This window comes from Manis pentadactyla, chromosome 12 (genome assembly GCF_030020395.1).
Source record: "Manis pentadactyla isolate mManPen7 chromosome 12, mManPen7.hap1, whole genome shotgun sequence".
NCBI lineage: Eukaryota > Metazoa > Chordata > Mammalia > Pholidota > Manidae > Manis > Manis pentadactyla.
In genome coordinates, this window is record NC_080030.1 from 55,572,153 (window position 1) to 55,591,385 (window position 19,233).

Here is a 19,233-nt window from a genome sequence, read left to right on the forward strand (position 1 = left end):
TTGTTTTGGTGTTAGATTTACCAAGAACATGTCATTGAGTCACTTTCTATAATTTACCCTCTTTCTAGCTCTTTGGAAACAATGCAGAGTGACAGCTTCACGGTGGCAGATAAAGAAACTCTCTCAAATGTTGGTTCTAGTTATTAAAAGATTAACATCTGAATGTGTTGAGAAAAGTTGATGTTTTATTAAAATGAAGTTAGGAATTTTTTTTACTTACTGTATTTTTTTTTTTTAGGAAGTGATACGAGCCTGTGCTGCAAAGGTAAGTAGTTTTATTCCCAGAAATACAACTTTAAAAGTATAGTTTTCATTGTGATGTACCAAAAAATTGGAATGTACCATTCATGGTTTTTAATAGAATTTTTTTTTTTTTTGTAGATAATTATTTTTTATTGAAGGGTAGTTGACACACAGTATTACATTACATTAGCTTCAGGTGTACAACATAGTGATTCAACATTTATATACATGATAATTCTAGGTACCAGCTATCACCATACCAAGTTGTTACAATATTTTGACTATATTCCTTATGCTATACATTACATCCTGGTTACTTATTTATTTTACAATTGGAAGTGTGTACTTTTTTTTTGTGAGGGCATCTCTCATATTTATTGATCAAATGTTTGTTAACAACAATAAAATTCTGTATAGGGGAGTCAATGCTAAATGCACAATCATTAATCCACCCCAAGCCTAATTTTTGTCAGTCTCCAATCTTCTGAGGCATAACAAACAAGTTCTTACATGGAGAACAAATTCTTACATAGTGAATAAGTTACATAGTGAACAGTACAAGGGCAGTCATCACAGAAACTTTCGGTTTTGCTCATGCATTATGAACTATAAACAGTCAGTTCAAATATGAATACTCATTTGATTTTTATACTTGATTTATATGTGGATACCACATTTCTCTCTTTATTATTATTTTTAATAAAATGCTGAAGTGGTAGGTAGATACAAGATAAAGGTAGAAAACATAGTTTAGTGTTGTAAGAGAGCACATGTAGATGATCAGGTGTGTGCCTGTAGACTATGTGTTAATCCAAGCTAGACAAGGGTAATAAAACATCCACGTATCCAGAAGATTTCTCTCAGAACAGGGGGGATGAGGTTCTAAGCCTCACCTCTGTTGATCCCCAATTTCTCACCTGATGGCCCCCCTGCGACTGTGCCTGTCTTAGGTTGTTCCTCCCTTGAGGAATCTTACCCATCTCTGGCTAACCAGTCATCTTCCGGGGCCATACAGGGAAATGTAAAGTTGGTAAGTGAGAGAGAAGCCTTATTGTTTGAAATGGTTAGCTTTTTATTTCTTTGCATATTTATGCCCTGTAGTTTCTATGCCCAGCATTTGTCTTGAGGTATCTTTACCACTTGGAAGAATTATGATACTCGGTAACTTTGATATGCGGCACGAATTCTATTTAAGGGTTGTAATTAGGAAGGAAGAAGAAAAGCTATAGAAGTAGCAGGCGGAAGAAAACATGGGAGGATTGATTATTTCTTTGACATATCTTCTCGCACACACATTAACATAATAGGAGTATAGTTACATAACCAAAGCATACCTGTAATTACCAGCCATCTCCAGTGAAACCAAGAAAACCAGTTAGGCACCTTAGGCATTTGTGAAAACTTATCTATGATATGGTGGATATTGTCCAACTGAACTTGAACAGTCTGAGAGAAATCAGACAAAACAACCCATTCCTGGGGACTGTTCACATCCCATGTGTTCTTTTAACAGTAAATAGTCTGTAGTTGTAAGATTTTGGAGCACTACAATTTGCACTTCTCCTAATTCTTGGTTGAGTTCCAACAGTATAGATCCAGTCAAATTTGTTGTTTTACTGTATGCACAGGCCAGCTTAGATATCTCCTTCTTCATTCCCATGGCAAGTCCACGAACTGGTGGGATGAGTGCATCTACAGCTGTAGCAGTGCGTGGATCTTTGTTGGGGTTTTTTGATGATCATCTTCTGGCATGAGTCTTCCAGAGAGTGCTGATGTTGGAAGTTCTTTTTCATATCGTATCTTAGTTCATTTTCGGGGTAGCCCAATTAGGCTTTGATCCTCTGTATAAACACAAACAGACCCTTTGCCTACACTTTTATATGCCCTTTATACCCTTGTGTAGAACTCATTGGAGGTTACCACACAGGAACTGCCTTTTTTTTTTTTTTGGTATCACTAATCTACATTAACATGACAAATATTATGTTTACTAGGCTCTCCCCTATACCAGGTCCCCCCTATAAACCCCTTTACAGTCACTGTCCATCAGCATAGCAAAATGTTATAGAATCACTACTTGCCTTCTCTGTGTTGTGCAGCCCTCCCTTTTCTCCTACCCCCCCATGCATGCTAATCTTAATACCCCCCTATTTCTCCCCCCCATCCCTCCCTACCCACCCATCCTCCCCAGTCCCTTTCCCTTTGGTACCTGTTAGTCCATTCTTGAGTTCTGTGATTCTGGTGCTGTTTTGTTCCTTCAGTTTTTCCTTTGTTCTTATATTCCACAGATAAGTGAAATCATTTGGTATTTCTCTTTCTCCGCTTGGCTTGTTTCACTGAGCATAATACCCTCCAGCTCCATCCATGTTGCTGCAAATGGTTGGATTTGCCCTTTTCTTATGGCTGAGTAGTATTCCATTGTGTATATGTACCACATCTTCTTTATCCATTCATCAATCGATGAACATTTAGGTTGCTTCCAATTCTTGGCTATTGTAAATAGTGCTGCGATAAACATAGGGGTGCACTGATCTTTCTCATACTTGATCGCTGCATTCTTAGGGTAAATTCCTAGGAGTGCAATTCCTGGGTCAAATGGTAAGTCTGTTTTGAGCATTTTGATGTACCTCCATACTGCTTTCCACAATGGTTGAACTAACTTACATTCCCACCAGCAGTGTAGGAGGGTTCCCCTTTCTCCACTCCACAGCCTCGCCAACATTTGTTGTTGTTTGTCTTTTGGATGGCAGCCATCCTTACTGGTGTGAGGTGATACCTCATTGTAGTTTTAATTTGCATTTCTCTGATAATTAGCGATGTGGAGCATCTTTTCATGTGTCTGTTGGCCATCTGTATTTCTTTTTTGGAGAACTGTCTGTTCAGTTCCTCTGCCCATTTTTAAATTGGGTTATTTGTTTTTTGTTTGTTGAGGTGTGTGAGTTCTTTATATATTCTGGACGTCAAGCCTTTATCAGATGTGTCATTTTCAAATATATTCTCCCATACTGTAGGGTTCCTTTTTGTTCTATTGATGGTGTCTTTTGCTGTACAGAAGCTTTTCAGCTTAATATAGTCCCACTTATTCATTTTTGCTGTTGTTTTCCTTGCCCGGGGAGATATGTTCAAGAAGAGGTCACTCATGTTTATGTCTAAGAGGTTTTTGCCTATGTTTTCTTCCAAGAGTTTAATGGTTTCATGACTTACATTCAGGTCTTTGATCCATTTTGAGTTTACTTTTGTATATGGGGTTAGACAATGGTCCAGGTTTATTCTCCTACAGGTAGCTGTCCAGTTTTGCCAGCACCATCTGTTGAAGAGACTTTCATTTCGCCATTGTATGTCCATGGCTCCTTTATCAAATATTAATTGACCATATATGTCTGGGTTAATGTCTGGATTCTCTAGTCTGTTCCATTGGTCTGTGGCTCTGCTCTTGTGCCAGTACCAAATTGTCTTGATTACTATGGCTTTATAGTAGAGCTTGAAGTTGGGGAGTGAGATCCCCCCTACTTTATTCTTCTTTCTCAGGATTGCTTTGGCTATTTGGGGTCTTTGGTGTTTCCATATGAATTTTTGAATTATTTGTTCCAGTTCATTGAAGAATGTTGCTGGTAGTTTCATAGGGATTGCATCAAATCTGTATATTGCTTTGGGCAGAATGGCCATTTTGACGATACTAATTCTTCCTAGCCACGAGCATGGGATGAGTTTCCATCTGTTAGTGTCCCCTTTAATTTCTCTTAAGAGTGACTTGTAGTTTTCAGAGTATAAGTCTTTCACTTCTTTGGTTAGGTTTGTTCCTAGGTATTTTTTTTTTTTCATGCAATTGTGAATGGAGTTGTTTTCCTGATTTCTCTTTCTGTTGGTTCATTGTTAGTGTATAGGAAAGCCACAGATTTCTGTGTGTTGATTTTGTATCCTGCAACTTTGCTGTATTCCAGTATCAGTTCTAGTAGTTTTGGGGTGGAGTCTTTAGGGTTTTTTATGTACAGTATCATGTCATTTGCAAATAGTGACAGTTTAACTTCTTCTTTACCAGTCTGGATTCCTTGTGTTTCTTTGTTTTGTCTGATTGCCGTGGCTAGGACCTCCAGTACTATGTTAAATAACAGTGGAGAGAGTGGGCATCCCTGTCTAGTTCCCGATCTCAGAGGAAATGCTTTCAGCTTCTTGCTGTTCAATATAATGTTGGCTGTGGGTTTATCATAGATAGCCTTTATTATGTTGAGGTACTTGCCCTCTATTCCCATTTTGCTGAGAGTTTTTGTCATGAATGGATGTTGAACTTTGTCAAATGCTTTTTCAGCATCTATGGAGATGATCATGTGGTTTTTGTCTTTCTTTTTGTTGATGTGGTGGATGATGTTGATGGACTTTCGAATGTTGTATCATCCTTGCATCGCTGGGATGAATCCCACTTGGTCATGGTGTATGATCCTTTTGATGTATTTTTGAATTCTGTTTGCTAATATTTTGTTGAGTATTTTTGCATCTACGTTCATCAGGGATATTGGTCTGTAGTTTTCTTTTTTGGTGGAGTCTTTGCCTGGTTTAGGTATTAGGGTGATGTTAGCTTCATAGAATGAGTTTGGGAGTATCCCCTCCTCCTCTATTTTTTTGAAAACTCTAAGGAGAATGGGTATTATGTCTTCCCTGTATGTCTGATAAAATTCCGAGGTAAATCCATCTGGCCCCGGGGTTTTATTCTTGGGTAGTTTTTTGATTACCGCTTCAATTTCATTGCTGGTAATTGGTCTGTTTAGATTTTCTGTTTCTTCCTGGGTCAGTCTTGGAAGGTTGTATTTTTCTAGGAAGTTGTCCATTTCTCCTAGGTTTCCCAGCCTGTTAGTATATAGGTTTTCATACTATTCTCTAATAATTCTTTGTATTTCTGTGGGGTCCGTTGTGATTTTTCCTTTCTCTTTTCTGATACTGTTGATTTGTGTTGACTCTCTTTTCTTCTTAATAAGTCTGGCTAGAGGCTTATCTATTTTGTTTATTTTCTTGAAGAACCAGCTCTTGGTTTCATTGAGTTTTGCTCTTGTTTTATTCTTCTCAATTTTATTTATTTCTTCTCTGATCTTTATTATGTCCCTCCTTCTGCTGACCTTAGGCCTCATTTGTTCTTCTTTTTCCAATTTCAATAATTGTGACATTAGACCATTCATTTGGGATTGTTCTTCCTTTTTTAAATATGCTTGGATTGCTATATACTTTCCTCTTAGGACTGCTTTTGCTGTGTCCCACAGAAGTTGGGGCTTAGTGTTGTTGTTGTCATTTGTTTCCATATATTACTGGATCTCCATTTTGATTTGGTCATTGATCCATTGATTATTTAGGAGCATGTTGTTTAGCCTCCATGTGTTTGTGAGCCTCTTTGCTTTATCTGTACAGTTTATTTCTAGTTTTATGCCTTTGTGGTCTGAAAAGTTGGTTGGTAGGATTTCAATCTTTTGGAATTTTCTGAGGCTCTTTTTGTGGCCTATTCTGGAGAATGTTCCATGTGCACTTGAGAAGAATGTATATCCTGTTGCTTTTGGATGTAGAGTTCTATAGATGTCTATTAGGTCCATCTGCTCTACTGTGTTGTTCAGTGCTTCTGTGTCCTTACTTATTTTCTGCCCGGTGGATCTATCCTTTCGGGTGAGTGGTGTATTGAAGTCTTCTAGAATGAATGCATTGCAGTCTATTTCCCCCTTTAGTTCTGTTAGTATTTGTTTCACATATGCTGGTGCTCCTGTGTTGGGTACATATATATTTAGAATGGTTATATCCTCTTGTTGGACTGAGCCCTTTATCATTATGTAGTGTCCTTCTTTATCTCTTGTTACTTTCTTTGTTTTGAAGTCTATTTTGTCTGATATTAGTACTGCAACCCCTGCTTTCTTCTTGCTGTTGTTTGCTTGAAATATGTTTTTCCATCCCTTGACTTTTAGTCTGTACATGTCTTTGGATTTGAGGTGAGTTTCTTGTAAGCAGCATATAGATGGGTCTTGCTTTTTTATCCATTCTATTACTCTGTGTCTTTTGATTGGTGCATTCAGCCCATTAACATTTAGGGTGACTATTGAAAGATATGTACTTATTGCCATTGCAGGCTTTAAATTCGTGGTTACCAAAGGTTCAAGATTAGCCTCTTTAGTATCTTACTGCCTAACTTAGCTCGCTTATTGAGCTGTTATATACACTGTCTGGAGATTCTTTTCTTCTCTCCCTTCTTATTCCTCCTCCGCAATTCTTCATATGTTGGGTGTTTTGTGCTGTGCTCTTTCTAGTAGTGCTCCCATCTAGAGCAGTCCCTGTAAGATGTTCTGTAGAGGTGGTTTGTGGGAAGCAAATTCCCTCAGCTTTTGTTTGTCTGGGAATTGTTTATTCCCACCGTCATATTTGAATGATAGTCGTGCTGGATACAGTATCCTTGGTTCAAGGCCCTTCTGTTTCATTGTATTAAATATATCATGCCATTCTCTTCTGGCCTGTAGGGTTTCTGTCGAGAAGTCTGATATTAGCCTGATGGGTTTTCCTTTATAGGTGACCTTTTTCTCTCTAGCTGCCTTTAAAACTCTTTCCTTGTCCTTGATCTTTGCCATTTTAATTATTATGTGTCTTGGTGTTGTCCTCCTTGGATCCTTTCTGTTGGGGGTTCTGTGTATTTCCGTGGTCTGTTCGATTATTTCCTCCCCCAGTTTGGGGAAGTTTTCAGCAATTATTTCTTCTAAGATACTTTCCATCTCTTTTCCTCTCTCTTCTTCTTCTGGAACCCCTATAATACAGATATTGTTCCTTTTGGATTGGTCATACAGTTCTCTTAATATTGTTTCATTCCTGGAGATCCTTTTGTCTCTCTCTATGTCAGCTTCTATGCGTTCCTGTTCTCTGGTTTCAATTCCATCAATGGCGTCTTGCATCCTATCCATTCTGCTTATAAACCCTTCCAGAGTTTGTTTCATTTCTGTGATCTCCTTTCTGGCATCTGTGATCTCCCTCCGGACTTCATCCCATATCTCTTGCGTATTTCTCTGCATCTCTGTCAGCATGTTTATGATTCTTATTTTGAATTCTTTTTCAGGAAGACTGGTTAGGTCTGTCTCCTTCTCTGGTGTTGTCTCTGTGATCTTTGTCTACCTGTAGCTTTGCCTTTTCATGGTGATAGGAATAGTTTGCAGAGCTAGGATGAGTGACGGCTGGAAGAACTTCCCTTCTTGTTGGTTTGTGGCCCTCCTCTCCTGGGAGAACAGCGACCTCTAGTGGCTTGTGCTGCGCAGCTGCGCGCAGACAGGGCTTCTGCTTCCTGCCCGGCTGCTATGGAGTTAATCTCCGCTGTTGCTGTGGGCGTGGCCTGGCTCGGGCAGCTGCTCCAAAGTGGTGGAGTCGCGTTGGAGCAGGAGCGGCTGGGACGCTATTTATCTCCGTAAGGGGCCTCCCTGCTCCCTGCAGCCCAGGGGTTAGGGTGCCCAGGGATCCCCGGATTCCCTACCTCTGGATTAAGTGTCCCGCCCTGCCCCTTTAAGACTTCCAAAAAGCACCCGCCAAAACAAAACAACGACCACAAAAAAAAAAAAAAAAAAAATTTAATTTTAAAAAGAAAAAAAGGTAGCCGCTCGTTTTTCTTTATTCTCCAGCGCCAGCCTCAGGCATCTGCTCACCAGTCTTGCTGCCCTGTTTCCCTAGTATTGGGGTCCCTATCCCTTTAAGACTTCCAAAAAGCGCTCGCCAAAACAAAACAGCAAAAAAAACAAAAAATGGTCGCTCACTTTTCTTATGTCCTCCGGCGCCCGGCCTCCGTTGCCCGCTCACTGTTCTTGCTGCCCTGTTTTCCTAGTATCCAGGGCCCCCTGCGCACACACTGTGTCTGCACTCTGGCCCGGATGGCGGGGGCTGGGTGTTCGGCAGTCCTGGGCTCCGTCTCCCTCCCGCTCTGCCTGCTCTTCTCCCGCCTGGAGTTGGGGGGATGGGCGCTCGGCTCCTGCTGGGCCGGGGCTTGTATCTTACCCCCTTCGCGAGGCGCTGGGTTCTCTCAGGTGCGGATGTGGTCTGGATATTGTCCTGTGTCCTCTGGTCTTTATTCTAGGAAGGGTTGTCTTTGTTATATTTTCATAGATATATGTTGTTTTGGGAGGAGATTTCCGCTGCTCTACTCACGCCGCCATCTTCCGATCCCCCCAGCTTTAATAGAATTTTTACAAAAGTTATTCTGATATATATTTTCCTTATTTGAGTTTGAATTAATTACGGAATTGTATACTGTAACCTGAGAATTTAGTGAGTAGCTTCATAATTTTCAAGATTCAAGAAAATTAAATGATTAAGATAATTTTCAGTAAAGGACCAGCAAGGTCATTTCATTCTCTGAGAAAAATATTATATGATACTTAATAATTTAAAAACACCAGTATAGTTCCAGTGGGTGTATGGCAAATTGTATAAGCTTTGAAATACATGTGAAGCTGCACATAAATAGCAATGATACTATGCTGATAATGCTCCCTGATCATTTATACTGGTGTTTCAAACTTCTTTTCCCATTTAGCCATATATAATCATATACATAGACAAATTAGGTATTGTCATGCCAGTTTTAGAAAGGAGGAAGCTGAGGCTTATTGAGGTTAAGTGTTTTGCCCAAGACTCCAAAATTAGTCTGAAAATAGTACTATACAAAAAGGCTCTTGATTATTAAACATTTTCAGCTAAATTATACCTGAAATGCTTTCAACAAAGCTTTCTTCCTTGTATAAGCAAGGTTATTTTATGTACCTTTAACTCAGTTATGAAGAAAATAAAATTTAAGAGAGTTGGAATGGCACCATGTGTTTGTTCTTCCCTCTTCTTCTGTCTACTCCCGAATTCATCTGAATAATTAGACATCCATTCATTTATCAAATATAATTATATATGTCACAAAGTAAAAGGGTGAGACATCCAGAAGGGAAAGAATTATAATGGTGTTAGTATGTTCAAAGACTGCTTTCTGTAATGTCATTGCAGTGGAAATACTTTTTTTATTCAGTAGACACCTACTACCATGTGGCAGGCACTTGAATACAGAAGTAAGTAGATTGTTGTGTCTTTCTGCTTGGAGCATCTTACGGAGGAAACATGTCCGAAAACACTGGGATTACCCCATCACTGAGCCTGTCCATTATCAGTCAGGACCCATCACTTCTGTACCTAATTTTCACAAATCAGCCAGATATGGAATAAAGACAAGGATAAGGAAGATGAGGCAAAAAAAAGAGAACAAGCTATATTCTGACTTGGACTATAGATGTTCAGGAAACTTGTTCCTGATAGCAATGACTAGTGTAATGATTCTAGTTCCAAGATTGCTAAATCTTCTAAAGTATACACAGTATATAAAATGATTCAAGAAAATAGCTTTTTCTGACTAGCAATTCAGAACTGTTTCTCTTTAATAAATATACTGTATACTCTTGTAATGCTGTCTGAATGTCTGGAAAGTAAACTGTTCTGCACATACTTGGCAAGCTTTATGGAGGATGTCCTCTGCTAATCTGGAAACTCCCAGAGGGTAGAAGATCATATTATTCATCTTTGTACCACAGTACTTAACAAAAGTAGAATAAATGCTCATTGAAAATATGATAACATATTTGGAAATTAATCAAGATTTGAAAAAATCGACCTTACTAATGTCTTTAGTTATTCTTTTTGAGAGTGGTCTCCTATCACAGTCATCCTTTGTCCCAGGAACCTATTTTATTTTCAGTTTAGGTAGGTATTAACAGTTTTATTGGGATATAATTCACAAAGCATAGTATTCGTACTTAAAGTTTACAACTCACTGTTTTTTCTATAGTCACAGTTGTGCAATCATCACTACTTTCTGATTTTAGAACGTTTTCATTCCCTCCAAAAAGAAGCTCCGTGTCTCATAGCAATCATTCTCCTTCCCATGCATTGCACACACATACACCCACAAATCCCCAAACTCCTGGCAACTAATGATATACTTTCTGTCTCTATAGATTTGTCTATTCTGGACATTTTATATAAATGGAATCATATAACACACTGTCATTTGTATCTGGCTTTCACTTAGAATATAATAATGTTTTCACAGTTCCTATATTTGTATCATATGTCAGTGCTTTTTTATTGCCAAATCAAATTCCATTGTATATTTTTAATTAAAATTAAAATTTTATATTTATTTTTTGTATTTTTATTTGTATTATTCTAAATACAAATTTTAAGTTTTTCAAATTTTTGTCCTTTTACTATTAGGTTTTTAGAGTTTTTATATATTCTGGATATAAGTCTCTTATCAGATAGGAGATTTACAAATACCTTATCTCATTTTGTAAGTTGTCTTATTCCTTTCTTTTTGGTGTCCTTTAAAACAAGAAGTTTTTAATTTTTGTGAAGTTCAGTTTACCTAGTTTTTCTTTTGTCACTTGTGCTTTTGCTGTCATAGATAAAAAATCACTGCCTCATCCTAGGTCCCAAAGATTTACTTCTCTATTATCTGAGAGTTTTACATTTTTAACACTCACATTTAAGTCTGTGATTATTTTGAGTTAATTTTTTTTTATATAATGTGATGTAGAGGTCTAATTTCATTCCATTGTGTGTGGCTATCTAGATGTCTAAGCACCATTGTTGAAAAGACTATTCTTTCTCCATTGAGTGGTCATGGCACCATCATCAAATGTTTTTAATCTTAAAAACAGTGTATTTCTGTGGTTTCTCATCTCTTACACCCAGGATAACAAATTTTCACCAGATGTCTAAGTTTTTTCTTCCCTAAATTACAGGCATATTTTTATGTTATTGAAATTATCCCCTTTTTTTATTAACATTAAGAAAATATTTATTGAATGCCTATGAAGTTGGGGTTTTTGTTTGGTTTTGTTTGGTTTGGTTTGGTGTTTGGGATATAACAGTGAATAAGAACATTTTTTTGTAGGGAGACAAACAATCAAAAAGGAAATAAAATAATTTCAGACAATAAGTGACATGAAGAAAATAATACAGGTTCTTGGGACAAAGAATGACTGGGATGGGAGACCGTGCTCAAAGGATGATCATGGAAGACCTCTCAGAAACACTTGGCAGAGAGCTAGTCCCCTCCTGCAAATGTCCTCATCTAGAAATAAAACTGGCGTGCTCAAGGAGCAGAAAGAAGACCACTGTGTTTAAGTAATATGGTAGGCAAGCAAGGCGAAACAATGATCAAGAGATGGCATGCCTTTTAAAGGGCCCTGTAAGCATGGTAATGGAGGGGAGGAAGAATTTTTTACCTTCTACTCTTCAAGGTTCTGTGACTGGTCTAAGAATTAAATTGACATAAGACTGATTAATGCAAGAGAAAAAAACAATTTTGATTACATACATATGGGAGCCCCACAAATATATGAGATTTCAAAGGCTGCCAGGTAGTTAAGGCTCATGTACCATGCTGAGCCCAAAGAAAAGGGATAGGAACCTGGGGCTTCAAACGGGGGAAGGCAATTTAAGGCAAGGTTAAAGGTGGAGCTATTTGGTAAACAAGATTGCCCTGCCATGCAGGTAAGTCCATGGGTTGAAAAAGTTCTCTCTGGTAACAGTGCTCTCCCTCGTCCAGGCCCCCTGTGTAATGTAAATTTCCCTTATAAAAATGTAACTTCTTCACCTGTTTTCAGAGCTTCTCCAGTGTCTGCAGTTTCTTAAAAATTATCCTTATGCCAGAGAGGCATAGTTTTGAGGTGAAGTATTCTGCTACCCTTCAGAAAGGAGTTAGGAAGAGAAACAAGCGATTGAGGTGTTAAACTGGGGAGAATGTAGGAATGGATTTTAAAAGGGGAGGAAGAGTCTTCCAAGAATAGCAACCAAATAACCAACTTGCATAACAGTCCAAGAGGAGATGGTTGCCTAGACTAAGATGGTGTTAAAAATGTACTGAAGTATACTACAAATTTTCAGAGTTTATTTGAGCAAACATCAATTGGAATCGGACTGTGCCAAACTGAAAGTGGCTAGAAGCACTCCACCAACAGATGCTGAGGAAAGACTTTTATAGAGAAAAGGCAAAAGCAAAGCAAGAAAATTAGAGATGGGCTGTAATTTAAAGCCTCAGTGGCTGTGATTGGTGGTCCTTAGGTTTCAATTTGTAACCTTGAGATATTTATGGGCTTAGGTTTTGGGTTGCTTATACAGGCTGTATAGGCTCGCTACCATGGCATTAGAGCCACCTCAGACTAATGGCCTTGTTTAATTAATCTAACTATGGTAATAATGAAAATGCAGACAGTGGACAAATTTAGGATCTATTTTGGAAAGAGGTTAAACATTACTTGGTGATGGATGGATGTGGTGTAAGTGAAGGAAAGAGGAATTAGAAATACCTTCCCTGTGGTTGCTTTCAGCTATTGTACAGATGCTAGTAGTGCTTTTTAATGAGATGAGGAATGCTGGAGTGGAGGGAGCAGTTTTGAGAGGTTGAGTTTTGGATATGATTGTAGGCAATTAGATACACGAATCTTGAGTTCTGGGGAGAAGTCAGGGCTAATGTCATATTTAAGCTTCAGACTGAATAAGATCACCTGGGGAGAGAGTATAGCTAAGTACCTGAAACAGTGGTTCAGGAGATGGGTATGTCAGGGAAGCCTAGAGGAGAGTGTTTAAGAAAGAGAAGTGATAAACTGTCACATGCTACTGAGAGAATGAGTAAAATGAAGATAGAACATTGACCATTGTATTTGGCAAGATGATGTCCTTTGATTACCTTGATGAATGCTATTTCAGTAAGTGGTGGAGACAAAAGTGCTTTTGAAGTGTGTTGAAGACAATGGGAGCCTATAAAGCTGAGGCTATATAGGACATTCTCCTAAGAAATTTTGACTCGGAGCAGAGAAACAGAAGCTGGACGGGAGTATTAGGTGAACCTTACTAAAGCAGATTTATTTGCTTATGGAAATAATTCAGTGGTGATGGAGAAGTGATAAGGTACCATGGAGGTGGTGACTGCCAGACTCAAGTCCTTGAAAAAGTAAGAGAGGATATAATCCTGAATACTAACGGAAACCTGGCTATAATAAAAGGGATTTATAATCCTTTCTGATAGACAAGTAAGTGGAAACTGGGTAGATGTTTAGATACAGATTTGATGATGGGAGGATGAAAGAATTGTCACCTGATTGCTTCCAAAATAGTAATTGGTATTAGAAGTCTTGCATTGCTCTGAAATGCAGTAGCCCTAGAATATCTACATATGATTTTATAATTTAGAAATATAGTTTGTTTCCTTTGTTTAGAAGTGTATTTTGCTCTTTCCTTTAAGGTTGGATCAAAGCCTATCAAAATGTTATCGCCTGTAGTCTATTTCCATTAATCTTTGAATGATTCCTCCCAAATGGAACTAATCTGTTTTCCTCATGTTGCCAGACATATGTGTGTTCATACCTGGCATGCTTTATAATTGGGCCTATTTTGTCTTGAATCATAGTTGATTTTCATTTTGTGTGTCTTATCCAAAATTAAATTATGAATTCCCTCGGGAAGGAACTACTCTCCAGTCCTTCCTTCCTTCCTCCCTCCCTTCCTTCCTCATTCTTCCCATTCTTCCTGTTTTTCTGTCATCCTTTCTTCCTCCCTCCCTTTCTACTTTCCTTCTTTTTCATTTCTCCGTAGTATTGCCTCCACCTCTAATCTTTACATTTCTGAATTTGCACATTCTATAAGCTTCATGAAGCCAGAGGACATTATTACTACTGTTTTTTGAATTACTAATCTATCCTAGACAAATATAAATGCAGTCAGGTTGAAGTTTATTGAATTATGTTTTGTAGAATAATGTTGTAAAGGTAAAGTAATAATCTAAATTATCTCTTGGAATGTATTCACTGAAAAGTAAAAAGGTTTCCAGAGTGATATAAAGAACCTAGAGAAATAATTTTTTTAATCTACTTTAAAAAGTTTATGGGTATTTTTATCATGAAAAAACAAAAATTAAGTTGAGATTTGAGTAGAGTTGTGGTTTTCAGTTATTTGGAGAGGTTTTTTTAAAATAATTTTTTAATGCTCACACTTATTTCTTCATGTCACTACAAAATTGGATAAAAGCAAATTAAGTTTTATTATTTTTTAATAATATTTGGCAGTCTGGTTTAACGGTAGTAGTAGTATAAGCTACAATAGGCCACTCATAGAAATTATGGAATTCCATTACTAGAAATTTTAGAAAACAGGAAACATGTCTAATTTTAGGAAAACCAATTTTTCTCTTTTATGTCTCCTTTATTCTCACACTACTGTCACACTCACATTATGACACCAGATGTGTGGAGATTTTCCCACACCCAGCAGTTCTGTGACACTAGCTGGGTATCTTAAAATTTAATTCAGTTCTGACATCATCTAGCTGGAGATAGTGTCATGTCCCACAGAGTAAGGGCTTAGTCCCACAGACTTCATTGTCCCCTCCCTGCCAGCACTTCAGATACCAATTGCAGGTCCATATTGTTACCTGCTTCTGACTAATCAGCTATAAATTGGAGGTTCCTACAACCCCCTCCTTGGGTTTGATAAATTTGCTAGAACAGCTTACAGAACTCAGGAGAACAGTTCACTTGGTTTTCACCAGTTTGTTATAAAAGAATAAAGGTTACAGATGAGCAGGTAGATGGAAGACATGTGTAGGGCAAGGTATGCGGAAAGGTGTGCATACCTTCGACGCCTTCTCTGAATATGCCACTCTCCTAGCATCTCCATGTGTTTACTAGCCTGAAAGCTCTCTGAACCCCATACTATTGGGATTTTTATGACATGATCCTCATGTAGGGATGGTCCATTATAACTCCATTTCTGGCCCCTCTCCCCTCTCTGGAAAATGGGTGGGGTTGAAAATTGCAGGCCTACAGTCATTAGAACAAAAGACATTCCTAACACCCAGAAAGTTCCAAGGGATTTAGGAGCTTAGTCTCAAGAACTAGAGTAAGAAGCCCAAAATATTAGAACAAATGATGCTCTTAGAGCTCTTACCACTCAGCAAATTAGAAGAGTTTTAGGAGCTCTGTGCCAAGAACCCAGGCAGAAACAAATATATATTTTTTCTGTTTTTTCACACTCCTTTTATATTTAAATTTGAGTATTAACCCATATAATTTAATGAGTTCTTTCCTTCTGAGCCCATTATTCTGTAGTTGTTATTATCAAAAAGTTACTTACCTTTGAAAAGTCTTGAGTACAAATACTACCTTAGCTTTGGTTAAGCTTTTAAAACACACTGCTTTCACATGTATATTAATTCATTTGACTTTTGTGCAGTTCTTAGTGCTGTACCAGCCATTTACGAAAGAAAGATGAACAAAACCTAGCCTCTACCCTCAAGATTACAGTCTGGTAGAGAGTAACAAAATAGATAAGCACACTAAAGTGTTAACCAGTGCTGTAATAGTAAAAAGTATGGGACTGTGTGGGGAGAAAAAGGAGGGAGAGGTGAATCCTATTGGGAGGGTGTGAAAGGCTTTTCACACATGATACAATACTTGAGCTAAAGCTTGAGAAAGGAGTTGGCATCCACTAGAAAGGTGGGGCTAAATCATTCCAGGAAATGGGAACAGCATCAGAACAACATACTATTTTTGGGAAGCTACATGCAATTCGTTGTAGCTGGAACTTAGATGAGATATATGGCTGGAGAGCTAGAATATAGGACGCTTTTGTATACAATACTGAAAATATGGGCTTTATTTAGTGGGACAATTGATAGTGGGTTTTTAACACTTTTCAAGCAGAAGTGTTACTCAGTGAAATTAGCATATTAGAAAAGTCATCCTGGTAGTAGTATTAGAGAAGGAGATGACTTAGGAAAATAAATCAGTAGGCTATTGGGTTAGTTTGAAAGCAATAAGGAAAGTCTGAATCAAAGCACTGATTGTGGAGAAAGAATGGGATCAGATGTCAGAGCATCTAAGTGACTTAGTGACTGACTGTACAGAGTGGGAGAAAGCAGTCTAGGATGATTGCTATCTTTCTGGCTGGGGCAGTGAGATAGTGATCACTTTCCCTAAGGAAATAAGTAGTGTGAGAAAGGTTAGCTCTGAACTTATTGATCAGAAAAGTTTCAGATTTAAGAAACATCAACATTAGAAGGCAAATGAAGCAGTAACAAACTTTTTCATCCAGGGTAACTATGTGATGTGAGGGAAGAGGACCCAGTGGGCCAGCGAAGTGCACCAATATAACAATGGCAGGGTAACCAATGGAACATGATTCTCCAAAAAAACAGCACAGAGAGTGATCACTGGTGTTACATATTTCAGATGCCTACATGAATCTGCTAAATTTGATTATTTAAATTCTAAAATGACTTTAACTTTAGATTTAGTGTTCTGATACAAAAAAGCTTTGTTGTAACTGGCTGAAAATGAACAGTTGAGGTATATGGATAGCACTTACATGCTATTTTTCAAGAAGTTTAGCTTTCAGTGAAGCTTAAGGAAATTATGGACTTACAGTGAGAATTTTTTATTGTTTACTACTTATTTTTATAGTAAAGTAGAAAGATTTATGCTTATAGCCAGTAGGGAAACATCCACTAAACAATTCGAAAATAGAATTTGAAAGAGCTTTAAGATATACATACCCATGGGAACAGATGGAGGGATTAATCTTGAACAGAAAGGCATCTCTTCCTTCGACTAGAAGAAAAGATGCAAAGGGTGTATTTTTCATGGGTCTGGAAACAACAATTTCAGAGAGTTGAAGACTAAATTTGCTCTCTGAAGTAAGGAGTTATACTGTGAAAGTAGATAAAGGCTTGGAGAATACCACGATGCCTGAGGTAAATTGACTTTCATGAGGGCACATTATTGGATAAGTGATTTGAAGCAAGACTGAATCTTACTTTTGACACAGGAGGATCATATCAGAAATCTTTGAACTACCAGTCCTTGGTATATATAAAAGTCTCAAGATCTCTTGATTAAATATTACAAAACAGAACTTCATTATGACTGAAATTTGAATTCTGGTTTTAGTTTACATAGTAGTGATAAACTGATTTGGGAGGAGATTTTCTGTTAAAAATTTTCTGGGGAAAAAAAAAGCTTCTCTTTAACAGTAACAGTGTTTCTTCCTAATCCCTTACTTCACTGTCCTATCTTATAAGGAAGATATCTGGGAACCTAGAGATCTTGTTTGAATTTCACTTTATGACATCCTAGGCTACTCATTTCTTAGATTTTACTAGCCTAGAAACCACAGGAATGTAAGCTGCTTTTAGATTTATGAGAATGTTAAGATACCTGATTCAGATGCCTTGAATTTCACCATGGGTAAAGTTTCTATTTAACTTGTTCTTAAACATTGGGATTTTAATTTTTGTAACAGACACATGATTTGCAACAAAACATTTCCTGGGTATTGGGCTTTTTTGCCACCAAAACTGTCTTCAAATTAAAGTATTATCTTCATTGTTGTCCAATTTAGTGGAAAAAATATAGCCATCTGGAAGGAGGGGGACAGATTGGCTAACATAAGTAGATAGACAGTATTAGCTTCTTTCAGTTATAATTTAAAACCAATCTGAAGTATCTTCATAGCTTGAAACTTTAAAAACAATTTTATTCAGGTAAATGTAGCCTGTACTATGAAGTTAGCTAAAATGATTAAAGACTTGTTAGTATATATGAAAATGAATGTTATGTCTCTTGCAAACGTTTTACAATTTAATCCCCAAAAGAGAAACTAGTTGTTAGCTTGTTTATTTAGTCTTGTGCCTTCTGTTTTAATTGGTACAGTGACTTTTTTAACATGGAAATGAACCCCTCCTACAGAATTTTATTTGCATATTTTGCACAAAGCTGCTTATAGCCTGAAAGAGGCAAAACAGTTTTGTGATTAACTTGGCAGAAGTTCAGATGATTTTTTAATTTTTCTCTAATACAAATTTCATTAATTTTTATGCTTTTAGTTTTCCCCAATATGGAGGTATTAAACTGACTTTGGCAGACTGTGGTTTTTGCATGAAGCAAGCAGAAAAGTGTGTTGTGAAAAGAGGGTAGATTGGTGTAGGGCAGACTATCTTAGCCAACCTTTCTGTTGTTGTAAAATTATTAAGCAATTCTTTTCCACAGCATATATTTCAAAAATAGATATTGCTTCACTCTATTTAATGGTTATTATTATTTTTCTTCCTCTAAATGAAGTAGTGAATTATGTGTAGGCTAGCTTTGAAAATACTTTGAATTCTAATTTCAAATCACTATAATAATTAACAATTATCCTAAACCTCAGAAATTGAGTTATCTGCCCTGTGATACTGCTCATCGCTTCAGGGACATTTCATAGTCTCTAAAGAAATGTGTCAAGAAAGAGCAGATTTAGAATAATGCTTAGGAAGAGCATGTAATTGTAGATTATACTTTTTTAACAGCATTTTATTTGAAAAGTGACTAGTCTTTCTCTTTGAGCAGAAGCATTTAAGTACCCTGTTCTAGCTTTCCCGTTATTTTTTTGTTGCTCTTTAAGCACAAATAAATTTCTAAAGAGGAAGACTGAAAAGCACATTGTGAGAGTGTGTGTGTGTGTCTGTGTATGTTTGCACTTGCTGCATGTGTCTGTCACCAGCATACACCTGTTCCTTTGCACCAGATTTCAAAATGCATTGTTTGACATGTAGGATAAAAATTTTCAAGAACACAGAAGTAAAACTGAAAAATGATTCTAAAAAGAGAAGTGAATTAAATAGTTAAGGGATATATATACCCTTGTATATAATACTTCCATTTAAAAGCATAGCACTCTGAAAAATTTACTGCATCATATACTGCATTATATATTCCTAATTACTCTTACTTCTAGTGTTATTACTAACAACTAGTATTTATATAGAATTTTCTTTGTGTAACACTTTATGGTTTCCCTTTGCTAACATACTCTATTTAATCTAATTCTTATTCAATATATTATGTAGTGCTTTATGGTTAGCATATGTGAATAGCACTTTATAATACCACTTCGTCTTTATTGCTACCCCAACATATT

The 19,233-nt window shown here is 37.2% G+C and overlaps 1 protein-coding gene across 13 annotated transcripts in view; it reads left to right on the top strand.

Moving 5' to 3' along the window:
- Positions 1–19,233, top strand: part of AHI1 (Abelson helper integration site 1) — a 203,759-nt gene that overhangs the window by 70,189 nt on the left and 114,337 nt on the right. For all 13 annotated transcript variants that reach the window (XR_008992752.1, XR_008992750.1, XR_008992751.1 and 10 more), the window contains exon 19: positions 239–265. Coding sequence is in view for 6 of the 13 variants with exons in the window: in XM_057489249.1 (XP_057345232.1) it covers positions 239–265 (27 nt within the window). In the remaining 7 variants the exon portion in view is untranslated. The remainder of the gene's footprint in view (positions 1–238; positions 266–19,233) is intronic.